Consider the following 11,307-nt stretch of genomic DNA (forward strand, 5'->3'; position numbering starts at 1 on the left):
ACAAGCTTAGTTACAGAAAATGTAAAAATGTGAATGCTTATTTGAAATGACTTTACCTTCCTAATTTTACTATGAGGAAACTCAAGCCCATTGTGCTTATTGTCGGGGCAAGGCCAATATATCGAAATATCGAAAAAAATGTAAACTAGTAGATTCTTGAAGGATCTGGAACAGAACATACTTGCAAGAAATTTAACGTTAAGAAATTTAGATCTGTCTTGATTTTCTATGTGTTCATAGGGCGGACTAAAATTATATTTTGACAGAATTTGGTTAATATTTTCTGTTGACATCTCTCTTAATTTTATATGTCTTGTATAATGGTAGAAATTCCAGGTAGCTGCATCGGGGAAAATTGCAACAAAGCACTTTTTCTGGTAACATATAAGAGCTGTTCCAAGAACCTCCTAGTTTTGCATTTTTTTTTCGATATAATAAAGGGAAAATCGGTTATCATAGAAAAAACTTTTACATTCTTGCAGTTCTGGAACATACCAATAATGTCAGAAATTGTTAACAAGGCAATTTCACCGTGGGATTAATTTAATTTCACCAATGTTTGTACCATGGTAGAATTAAGGAGGTCAAGTCAAGCAATCATATGTATACAATTTTTTTAAAATTATTCATTTGACAACATTTTATTGTCAAAATTGGTATTTATAAGTCCAGTGTACATGAACATTTGGTACAGCTAATACGGCCACTTCATCTGCTCCCAGTTTATTTGGCGCTGCTAATACAGCTACATCAACTGGTTTTGGTGGTTTTGGAGCAACAGCTGCTACCTCGCAAGCGCCAACGTTCGGTGGGTTTGGTACATCTACGGGTAATACAGCAGGTGGATTTGGTGGCTTCGGAGCGACAACTACCACATCCACAGCTCCAGCGATTGGAGGTTTTGGAACTCAGACATCAACTGGAGGATTTGGATCCTTTGGAACCACGTTTGGGAAACCAGCCACAAATACAACAGTCACACCGGGTTTTGGGGGATTCGGGGGTAACACCGGCTTTATGATGGGTCAACAGCAGCAGCAGCCTCCTCCCATCTCCGCGGATGAAGCTTTCGCTCAATCTATTTTTAATGTTTCCATTTATGGCGATGAACGGGACACAATCATCGCTAAATGGAATTACTTGCAAGCAATGTGGGGTATTGGTAAATCATTTTATTCACAAAATGCAGCACCGGTTGACATTACACCTCAAAACTATTTATGTCGGCTAAAAGGCTACAGTCGCTTGCCAGGAAAGGACAATAAAATGGGACTAGTTGCACTGAATTTCAATAAACCCCTCGCCGATATAAAAGCTCAACAGCAACAGATAATCACTACATTGAATGGGGTTTTTGGTAATGGACCCAATTTACAAATAAACATAGAGTCAAGTAAGGAATGTGATGAAAAGAAAAGTCAACTTGTTATTTATGTTGAGGAGAGATCACAATTGGCACCCAACGATACAAAACGTATTTTGGCCACCGATTTGGCAAACTATCTAAATCAGGCCAATGTCAAGGGACAGCTAAATAATTTGGGTGTTTCAGAAGTCTTGGCTTTGGTATTGCCCGATGAAGATCAACTTAAGGAATATCTTGAGAATCCACCTAAAGGTGTTGATCCTCGCATGTGGCGACAAGCAAAGCTTGATAATCCCGATTCCACAAAATTCATACCGGTTCCAATGGTTGGTTTCAATGATTTAAAATAGCGTATAAAGTGCCAAGAAAATGAAACTCAAACCCATACCCTGTATCTGCGTAAAGTCGAAAATGATTTAGCCGAGTTAAGACAAAGACATACAGCAGCAACTGCAAAAATAATGAAATACAAACGTAAATTGGCCGAATTAAGTCATAAAATATTGAAGATAATTGTCAAACAAGAATGCCCAGGTAAGGTTGGTTTGGCCCTGACGCCAGAGGAAGAAAATTTACGCTCCAAATTAGAAAATATGCATGCTCTTATATCGGCTCCACAACAATTTAAGGGTCGTCTCAGTGAATTGTTGTCTCAGATGCGTATGCAATGGAATCAGTATGCCCTAACTGGTGGTAGTGAATATACCATCGATAAAGATTGTGAGGAAGAAATGAAATCCTTTTTGAGCATGCAACAAAAAGCAATGGAAGTTCTTACCGATACTGCAACAAAAGACTTGAAAGCTCTGCAAATTATTTTTGACGGAATGCCAGAATTGGTACGAGGTTAATTCCGTTTTTTTCTGTTTTATTAATTAGGTTTTTTATAAGAGTTTTTAAAGTAAATTCGAAATTTTTTGTGAAAAAAAATAAATTGAAAATTACTTTCATATAAAAAAAAACTTTCATATACACAAATCCGATATTGGTAACATGCAAGGTAGATCTAACAGGTAGCCGCATCGGCGAATTGCTACAACAAAGCAACTTTTGTGGTCCCCTCAAATGTCAAAATTGGCATCTAAGGCGAAAAACATTGATTCGCCATGACATTTAAAGGTTGCGGCAAATTTGTTTCAACCAATCAGAAACGAGGTGTTTGTTACATTTTATTTTGTGTGCCTCTCGTCGTAAACGAACGTCGCAATAAAAGTTTTTATTGTAAAACAAATAAGAGTAAAATAAGTATTAATTGTAGTATTGCGATATTTTTTAAGCCATGAAACTTATAATGACTATATTTTACTGGTTTAAACCGAAAGTTTTCCGGAACTGCAAATGACAAGAGTCGAATTCTTGCACTACTTCCCGTGATGTGCTTTGGGAATCTTAGATGTTGAGGCTAATTTAATTCTTAAAGCTGCACTCCATTCTAACCTCCTTCCTTCATTTTCTTTTATTTTTTTACTGGTTTTACTCTTAACTTGCTCTTAAATTTTTTAAAATATTATAAAAAGTTACTTTTAGGGAAGACAACATAAACAAATTTGTTGTTGCATTCATTTAGGGCGAATTCTTCATTACAACAATTTGTTTTGACATTTAATGGTGCCGTCAGCTGGGTTGATGCGATTACCTAGTACATCTACCTTGGTAACATGTTTATTGTGTAGTGAAATGTGATAACATGGTAGAATGATGAAGGTAGCCTATTCAGCTCAGCTGATTGACAATGAAATGTCAAAATAATGTCAAACGAGTTGTTGTAATTTTAATTCGCCGCAAGATTTTATATATATGGGAGCTATATCTAAATTTGAACCGATTCTCACCAATTTCAATAGGGTTAATCATTGGGCCAAACAAATATCGTTTGGAAAATTTCAACTCAATCGAATAATAAATGCGACGTGCATTTTGTTTACAAAAATACATAGACAGACGGACAGACAGACGGACGGACATTCATAAATCGACCCAAAATGTGATTCTATGCAGATCAACAAAATCAACTATGTGTCTATCTCGTTTCCTTCTCCTTGTTACAAAAAAATGTACAAAGACATAATACCCTTACCACTATGTGGTGTAGGGTATAAAAATGGACGAACGACAGATAAATGTGCTTTTATACCCTCCACCAAAAAAGTATGGGGGGTATATTAAGTTCGTCATTCCGTTTGTAACTCATCGAAATAATCATTTTAGACCCAACAAAGTATATATATTCTTGATCAGCGTAAAATTCTAAGACGATTTAGCCATGTCCGTCCGTCTGTCCGTCTGTTGTAATCACGCTACAGTCTAAACGAATTAAGATAGGCAGCTAAAATTTTGCACAGATCCCTCTTTTGTCTGCAGGCAGGTCAAGTTCGAAAATGGGCTATATCGGTCCACGTTATCGTATAGCCCCCATATAACGGTACCCCCCGATATTCGGTATTTTGATAATTGTAGCCACATTTTCTAATGGAATGGTCTGAAAATCCACACAAGAAGTTCCTTATGAGTACTTTATCCCTTGAAAGAGAATTTTCTATATAGGTCCACGATATCGTATAGCCCCCATATAACGGAACCCCCCGATATTCGGTATTTTGATGATTTTACCCACATCTTTCAACGGAATTGCCTGATAATCCACACAAGGAGTTGCTTATAGGTACTTTATTGCTTGAAAGAGAATTATCTATATAGGTCCACGATATCGTATAGCCCCAATATAACGGTACCCCCCGATATTCGGTATTTTGATAATTTTAGCCACATTTTCTAATGGAATGGTCTGAAAATCCACACAAGAAGTTCCTTATGAGTACTTTATCCCTTGAAAGAGAATTGTCTATATAGGTCCAGGTTATCGTATAGCCCCCATATAACGGTACCCCCCGATATTCGGTATTTATATGATTTTAGCCACATTTTTCAACGGAATTGTCTGATAATTCACACAAAGAGTTCCTTATGGGTACTTTATCCCTTGAAAGAGAATTGTCTATATAGGTCGACGATATCGTATAGCCCCCATATAACGGTACCCCCCGATATTCGGTATTTTAATGATTTTACCCACATATTTCAACGGAATTGTCTGAAAATCCACACAAGGAATACCTTGTGGGTACATTATACCTCGGAAGAGAATTATCTATATAGGTCCACGATATCGTATAGCCCCCATATAATGGTACCTCCCGATATTCGTTATATTGATGATCTTAGCCACATTTTTCAATGGAATTGTCTGAAATTCCACACGAGGAGTTCATTGTGAGTACTTTATCCCTTGGAAGAGAATTATCTATATACACGATATCGTTATCCCCCCATATAACGGTAACCCCGATATTCGGTATTTTGATGATTTCAGTTACATTTTCAACGGAATTGTCTGAAATTGTACACAAGAGGTTCTTTGTGAGCAGTTTACCCCCTGACAGAGAATTCTCTATATAGGTTAACGATATCGCATATCCCCAATATAACGGCATCCCCGATATTCGGTATTTTGATGATTTTAGCCATATTTTCCTATGGTATTGTCTGAAAATCCACACAAGGAGTTCTTTGTGAGCACTTTAACCACTGAAAAGTAATTGTGTATATAGGTTCCCATATATCGGCACCTTCCCATATTTTCAAGATTTTAGCACAATTTTTAATGGATTTTATTTTTTGAAAATTTTCTAATTCGTTCCAAATGGTGGAGGGTATTCAAAGTTCGGCCCGGCCGAACTTAATGCTTTTTTACTTGTTAAATTTTAATTTGGAAAAAATAGATGAATGCGGATCCGAAGCATGGAGCACATTTGTAAGCAAATTGAACAATTCCACCAAAAAACGCTTCAAAACAGGCTATGAAATATATTTCAACTCCTATATAAGTAAAATCTGATATGAGGAGCTCGAACTAGTTTATTAATAGTAAAACTTTATGTGGTTATAGGGACAATGCATTCAAACCATTACTCGCATAAGATCTTCGGGGTGAGATCAATTATCTAACCCAAAAACCAAGACCTGGGAAAGGAATGCTATCCAAGCGATAATGGAAAAGATCCAAAACCTGTCTTTGCGAAACACAAAAGTTGTCAATTAAATTTAATACATTTGGAACATAATCATCTCGTCAACTTACCTGGGCGTTGCCTTCTTTAACAAAAGACCAACCGTCTTCTTGTTGTTCAGGAAGCCGCACAGATTTTTCAAATTATGAATGTATGTTGATTCATTACATTTCATTTGTTGAAGCCTATTGCGATGAAGTTTACAAAATTTAAAACAAAATTGACAGTAATTTTCCTTTTGTTTGTTCTTCCAACGACAACTACTTCTTATTGGCTGAAAACAAATTTACTTTAAATTTGAAACGTCAAGGCGAATCGATCTAAATTCGCTTGTGTATTTGAGAGATCATTGTACCAGAAATGTTGTTTTGTTGTAGAAACTCGCTTTAGCATCTACCTTTTTCTTCTACCATGTGTGATAAGGTAAATTACAGAAAATGCAGAGATGGGTATGCTTATTTGAAATGACTACCTTCTTAAGTTTACCATTCGTACCATGGTACAATAAAATCAAGGTAGGGTTATGTTTTTTATTTTCCTGGGTTAATACTTTATTTGTTAACTCTTTTCAATAATAAAAAAATCAGAAAATATTCAAATTCGGGTGTTTCCAAAATTCTTATTTCAACGTATGTATCTACAAAATCTACAGTTTTTGTAGTGAAATAAACCTTTAGAGATATATAGAACATAATTTTGAAAAGGTTTTCCATTATTTATTCAAAATCAATGCAACAAGCTGTTTGATTTTTTGATTGTTTTGATAGTAATTCTGACATTATAAGCCAAACAGGTAGACCTCTATTCTTGTAATTTTAGCCTACCTTGTCTTCGGTATACCATGATTTGTACCATAATTAAAAATGATTTGTGTTCCTAGAGGGTAAGAAACCTCCTTAAAATTAGCCCTGCTCAAAACCACGTTCTGGAACATGAGCCGAAAAAGAGATAATTTAAGAGAATATTACTATATTACCCACTGTAGCTGGGACGTGCTAATGTGGTGTTTCCACTACTCTTGATTCGCTCTCTATTCGTTGTTTGACCCTTATGTGGCGTTTCCACTGCACTTGATTCGCTCTCTATTCGTTGTTTGACCCTTAACTATGAAAAAACTACCTAATTCTTCACACAAAATTTCCTGAGCGGACACTCATATTTGTACGTTCTTCAAATCAAATCACTCTCAGAACAACGAAAAAATATGTCCCATCCCTAACAAATGAGAGCATTTATCGAAAAAATAAATTATGACATTTAAAAATTATAAATAGTAAAATTTAATGAAATTTTAAAAATTTTTGGGAAGACTGAAAATTATGAATGAAAACTACAATGTTGAATGGCGTATGTACATTCAAACGAAAGTAAATTTTGTTTTCTCTCTCATTCGAGGTACGCATTTGGTCCACGAGTTAAAATTTCTACAGAAAACTGCAAACAAAATAGTCAATATTTTCAAAATGTTTCTATCGGCAGAAAAAATGTTTGACAAGTGTCTCTTCAGCAGAATTTAAAAATGGAAAAACACAAAAATATGTTCAAAATGTCAACATTTACACAAAAAGTTGAAAACGTGAATGAAAATTGTAAAATTAATGAAATAATAAATCTTTGGAAGAAAAACAGTAATTTCTTATATTCATATTAGTGAGAATTTCATGTATTTTCGAATACATTCCCTTTAAAATCAACAAACAATTTTTTTGAAAAATGGAATTATTTTACTATGAATTACGAATCGTGCCGTATGAACGGGCATAGACAAATGAAAATATAGACAACGAAATGCTCTCACCGTTTATCTTCGAAAAAAATCGAATCAGCAGATGTCGTTCATATCGTTTCAGGGGTTTGAGTGGGAATATTGAAGTCACTCAATTCTAAAACGTTAAAAATAACAAAAACTGTAGCATATTTGAAAATTATTTCATAATAAAAGAAATGTGAAAAGTACGTGATGACATCGAAAAATATAGGAATATTCCAGTGAAATTCTTGAAAAACGATAAAATGTGTTTTCGAAGTCGAGTGGCTTGAACGCGTAAATCAGCATGTTGACTATGCAAAACAAGATGAGAGCCACCTGGAAAAAAAGACAAAACTAACTTTTCGTTGTCTATATTTTCATTTGTCTATGGAACGGGTTAATTCGTGTACCTAATTCTGAGAGCGAACAACGTTGTTCGGTTTCCATTGGAAACATGTTATAAAGGTATTCAAAACACCTAAATCGTTCGGTAGCACAAGGTTCCTTCTGCTTTTATCTACCATCTATCAATATGTAAATCAATTTGAAATATCTTTATGGACGAATGTAAATTCCACAAAGCCCCATGATGACCGACACATGGGAGCTATATGAAATAAAACGTAAAATTAGAAAGACATACGAACATAGAATTTACTGCTGATCAAGAATACATATAAAATGATATGCCCCCTATCTTATAATAAATCCCAATTCACTTAAAAAAATGTAAGGACTTTTTGTAGGGTTAACCTACTTTAAGAGGATTTATTTGAAGTATAAATAATGGATATGACAATTATAATCCAAATCCAGTGGGTTAACCCATTTATATGTAAACGTACTGTTAATCGAGAAAATTGGTGTAAGTCTACGTTTTTACGCTCTATGAGATCAGAGCACGGATATTGTTAAACATTTCCCATGATTCTGCTGAAAATACGACTAAAACGTTAGCTGAAACGTAGCTACACCAAAATGATCCTTAGTTGACATTATTTTAAGACATAAGAATCGAACTCCCAGATGTCCTCATAAAACAATTAACATTGTGTGGCTTGAATATTTTAAATAAATGACCAGAGTGAAATCGAAGTACGATTTTATTTAGGATTCCATATCCATTAGCCACACACAAGCATCAATGTATACACCACATTTTAAGACATTGTCTGTTTCTACCAATACAAAGACCCTAGAATCCCAGATAGAATTCAACAATCTCCAAAGACTTTCTTTGAATGTTTATGTGAAACGCACAAATCGAGTTGAGTAGTTTGCCGAAATTGTGATTGCATCAAATATGCCTTATTTGGAGGGTAACTGGCCGCAATTGGATTTGTTTTTTTGTCCGGGCGGCCAGAATTTTGTCGCAAAGCCGAAACCAAATGTCACAACACACATCACAACGACCATTGATAACTGATCTACAAGAGAGATATGTAAAACAAGTTTACAATGAGCTTAAGATATCCATGCACATTAGTACCTGGGGAAGTCGAAGAACATTTTTCCCACAAGTGGGCATAGCCTCAGGGTTGTATTTCTGTGGTATAACGAAGCTGTTTTACCTCCTTTTTGTACCATGTATTTGGGTAACAAGCACATAGATGTATTTGTTTTATTCGTGTGGAAAATTTAATTTAAGTTCTGAAATTTTAAGGCGATTTCAAACTACAACAACTTTAACATATTATGTCATATTTTACTACGAATAGAAATATTTTGACAGACAACTTGGTTGTCAGCCGGACTTACTGGGCGGCATGGTAGAATAACAAGGTAACCCTTTCAGGCCAGCTGGTATCAATTTGATATGTCAAAAAATTGTTGTAATTTGAATTCGCCTTTCATTTACACATAAAAAAATTGTTGTATGATTTCAAACTTTAACGTTGCAATTGATAGAAAATCGAGATGTTAGGTTTTTATAGAGTATGATGGAAAAAGTGTATATTCAACATATGGTAGGCATAAATAATATGGAGATTTAAAATGAATTTCATCATCTTATTTGTGCGGATTTTCAACTATGTTATACACTACAGGGCTTCAACAGTGAAAGGTGAATGAATCCAAAGCATATTGGATTCGTTTGGGGAACAAAACATTCATCCCGTACTGACCTTAATGTCCAAATGTATAAAAGTTATCTATATATAAATGACTTCCTGCAAGTCTACTATGCATTTTATAGCCGGCCAAAGAATATGCCTGGACTGTATCTGTATCTTCTTCAATCTTTGATCCAAATCTTAGGTAAGCCTGTGGAGTAAATAGACCCTAAAGTACTACATTACGAAAAAACGAGGAATCTGACGATTTAACAAAAGAAAAAAATGGCACACCAAAGAACCATCACAAAACCAAATTTTAAAGCAATATGGGCGACCACTCCATTTCCAGTATCTAAGATTTTCAATAAAGTTGTATTAAACCTGCTAAAATCAAACCAAGATGCAGCGGCTTCAGCATTATTTTCAATCGATGTTGGAAGTTTCGAATAATTGTATTTTTAATATAAAAAACAACAATTTTGAACATTTTTAATTAAATAATTTGATTGGATGAAACAATTCGCCCTGATTACAACTTTGACATATCAAGTTGCTATGTTGCAATTTTCGCCTATGTTGCTACCTGGTATTTCTACCATGCTGGGCGGCCTACTATAGGTCTTGGGCGTACTTACAAAATTATAAAATAGTTTGTCAATACAAATCTTGAATAGTATATTAAACGTCAGTGGCAAATGTTTTATTCGATACTCTATATGTTCCACTCTCTCGACGCATGCCTCCGATGTTGGACAGATGTTCCCAGAAAAATGTTTGCATACAGGTACATGTGTGGTTGCACCGCATCTTTGTAGGAAAATCTCTCATGAATTCTACAAGAGGGTTCGCCAGTTAGGATGCAACCCTTTTTGCTTTCATGGCAGGTCTTTTGCTAGAGTATAGTATTAAAGTGCACTCCTTGGAATGAGTTGTAAATGAGTTTCAGGCGATAATTAAAAATGCACTTGCTGAAATGAAAAATGAATTACCTTGAATTGAAAAATGTATTACCTTTTAATTTCTATTGAAATTAATTTAAGCAAGTAAAAGCAGTAAGTTCGTCCCGGCCGAACTTTGAATACCCTCCACCATTTGGGACTAATTTGGAAAATTTCAAAAATATAACATACGCTAAAAATTCGGTTAAAATCTTAAAAATACTAAATATATCCATTATATTGGGGTCTACACGAAAACGTGGACCTGCATAGGCAACTTTTGTCATAAGCCTTAACAATATTGAAATACGAAAATGGACCTGCATAGACAATTTTCTGTCATAGACTGTAGTTCCCATTGCGAAAGAAATCCTTATGTGGATTTTCAGACAATTTAATTGAAAAATTTGACTACAATCATCAAAATACCGAATATCGGGGGTACCGTTGCACACTAGGTCTAATGACCACTTTTTCTGTGCGAAATTAATTACAACTAAAATATTGTACTATTTCAAACTAAAATGAAGGCAAGCGTTAAAGAAAGTGTAAAATTAGTAAATTAAACAAAAAATACATGATTTACAATACATAAACCAGACTTTTCCGCCAATTTTTTAAATAGTCCTAGTGATAAATGTAGGTGCTCGAGTGGTTTTAGAATACATAGTGCAATCAGTTTGATTTTTGACATTAGTTATTAACCGATTTTTTCTACCACAACTGCATTTTAAAATACCAGCAGTCATCTCCCCCTCCTCCTTAAAATTAGTCACATAATCACCATCTTGAGTAAGTAATGAGAAAAGTACTATAATTTCAGTTTCTTAATCTACTTTCGCGGCGTAATGCATTATATTGGTCCTTTGTAAAATTATTTTCCAAAAAAAAGCTAATGTCTCATCTGCAGAAAATAAAATTGGCTTTGTATTGGTTTCAGCACATATCTTTTTTATTTTTGAGGGCCTAGTTGGGCATGCTAAACTTTCTTTTAGAACGATGTTGCTGCTGCACGTACTAGTAAGTTTGTTTCGTTGTTTATTGAGTTTGAAAGCTCGAATGCTTCTTTTATTTTTCCATATTCACTTTTGTTGCAAAATTGAGCTTTTGGGTGACCAACAGCCGAAGA

The 11,307-nt window shown here is 34.7% G+C and overlaps 1 protein-coding gene across 1 annotated transcript; it reads left to right on the forward strand.

Annotated features, from left to right (window-relative positions):
* The first annotated feature begins 650 nt into the window (after positions 1-650).
* On the forward strand, positions 651-2,269 carry LOC131800749 (probable nucleoporin Nup54). The gene is given in 1 exon segment (XM_059118438.1): positions 651-2,269. A coding segment is annotated over 1 exon segment (1,200 nt). The 5' UTR covers positions 651-1,017; the 3' UTR covers positions 2,218-2,269.
* The last annotated feature ends 9,038 nt before the right edge of the window (positions 2,270-11,307 follow it).

The sequence above is a fragment of the Musca domestica genome, unplaced genomic scaffold (assembly GCF_030504385.1).
Source record: "Musca domestica strain aabys unplaced genomic scaffold, Musca_domestica.polishedcontigs.V.1.1 13, whole genome shotgun sequence".
Classification (NCBI taxonomy): domain Eukaryota; kingdom Metazoa; phylum Arthropoda; class Insecta; order Diptera; family Muscidae; genus Musca; species Musca domestica.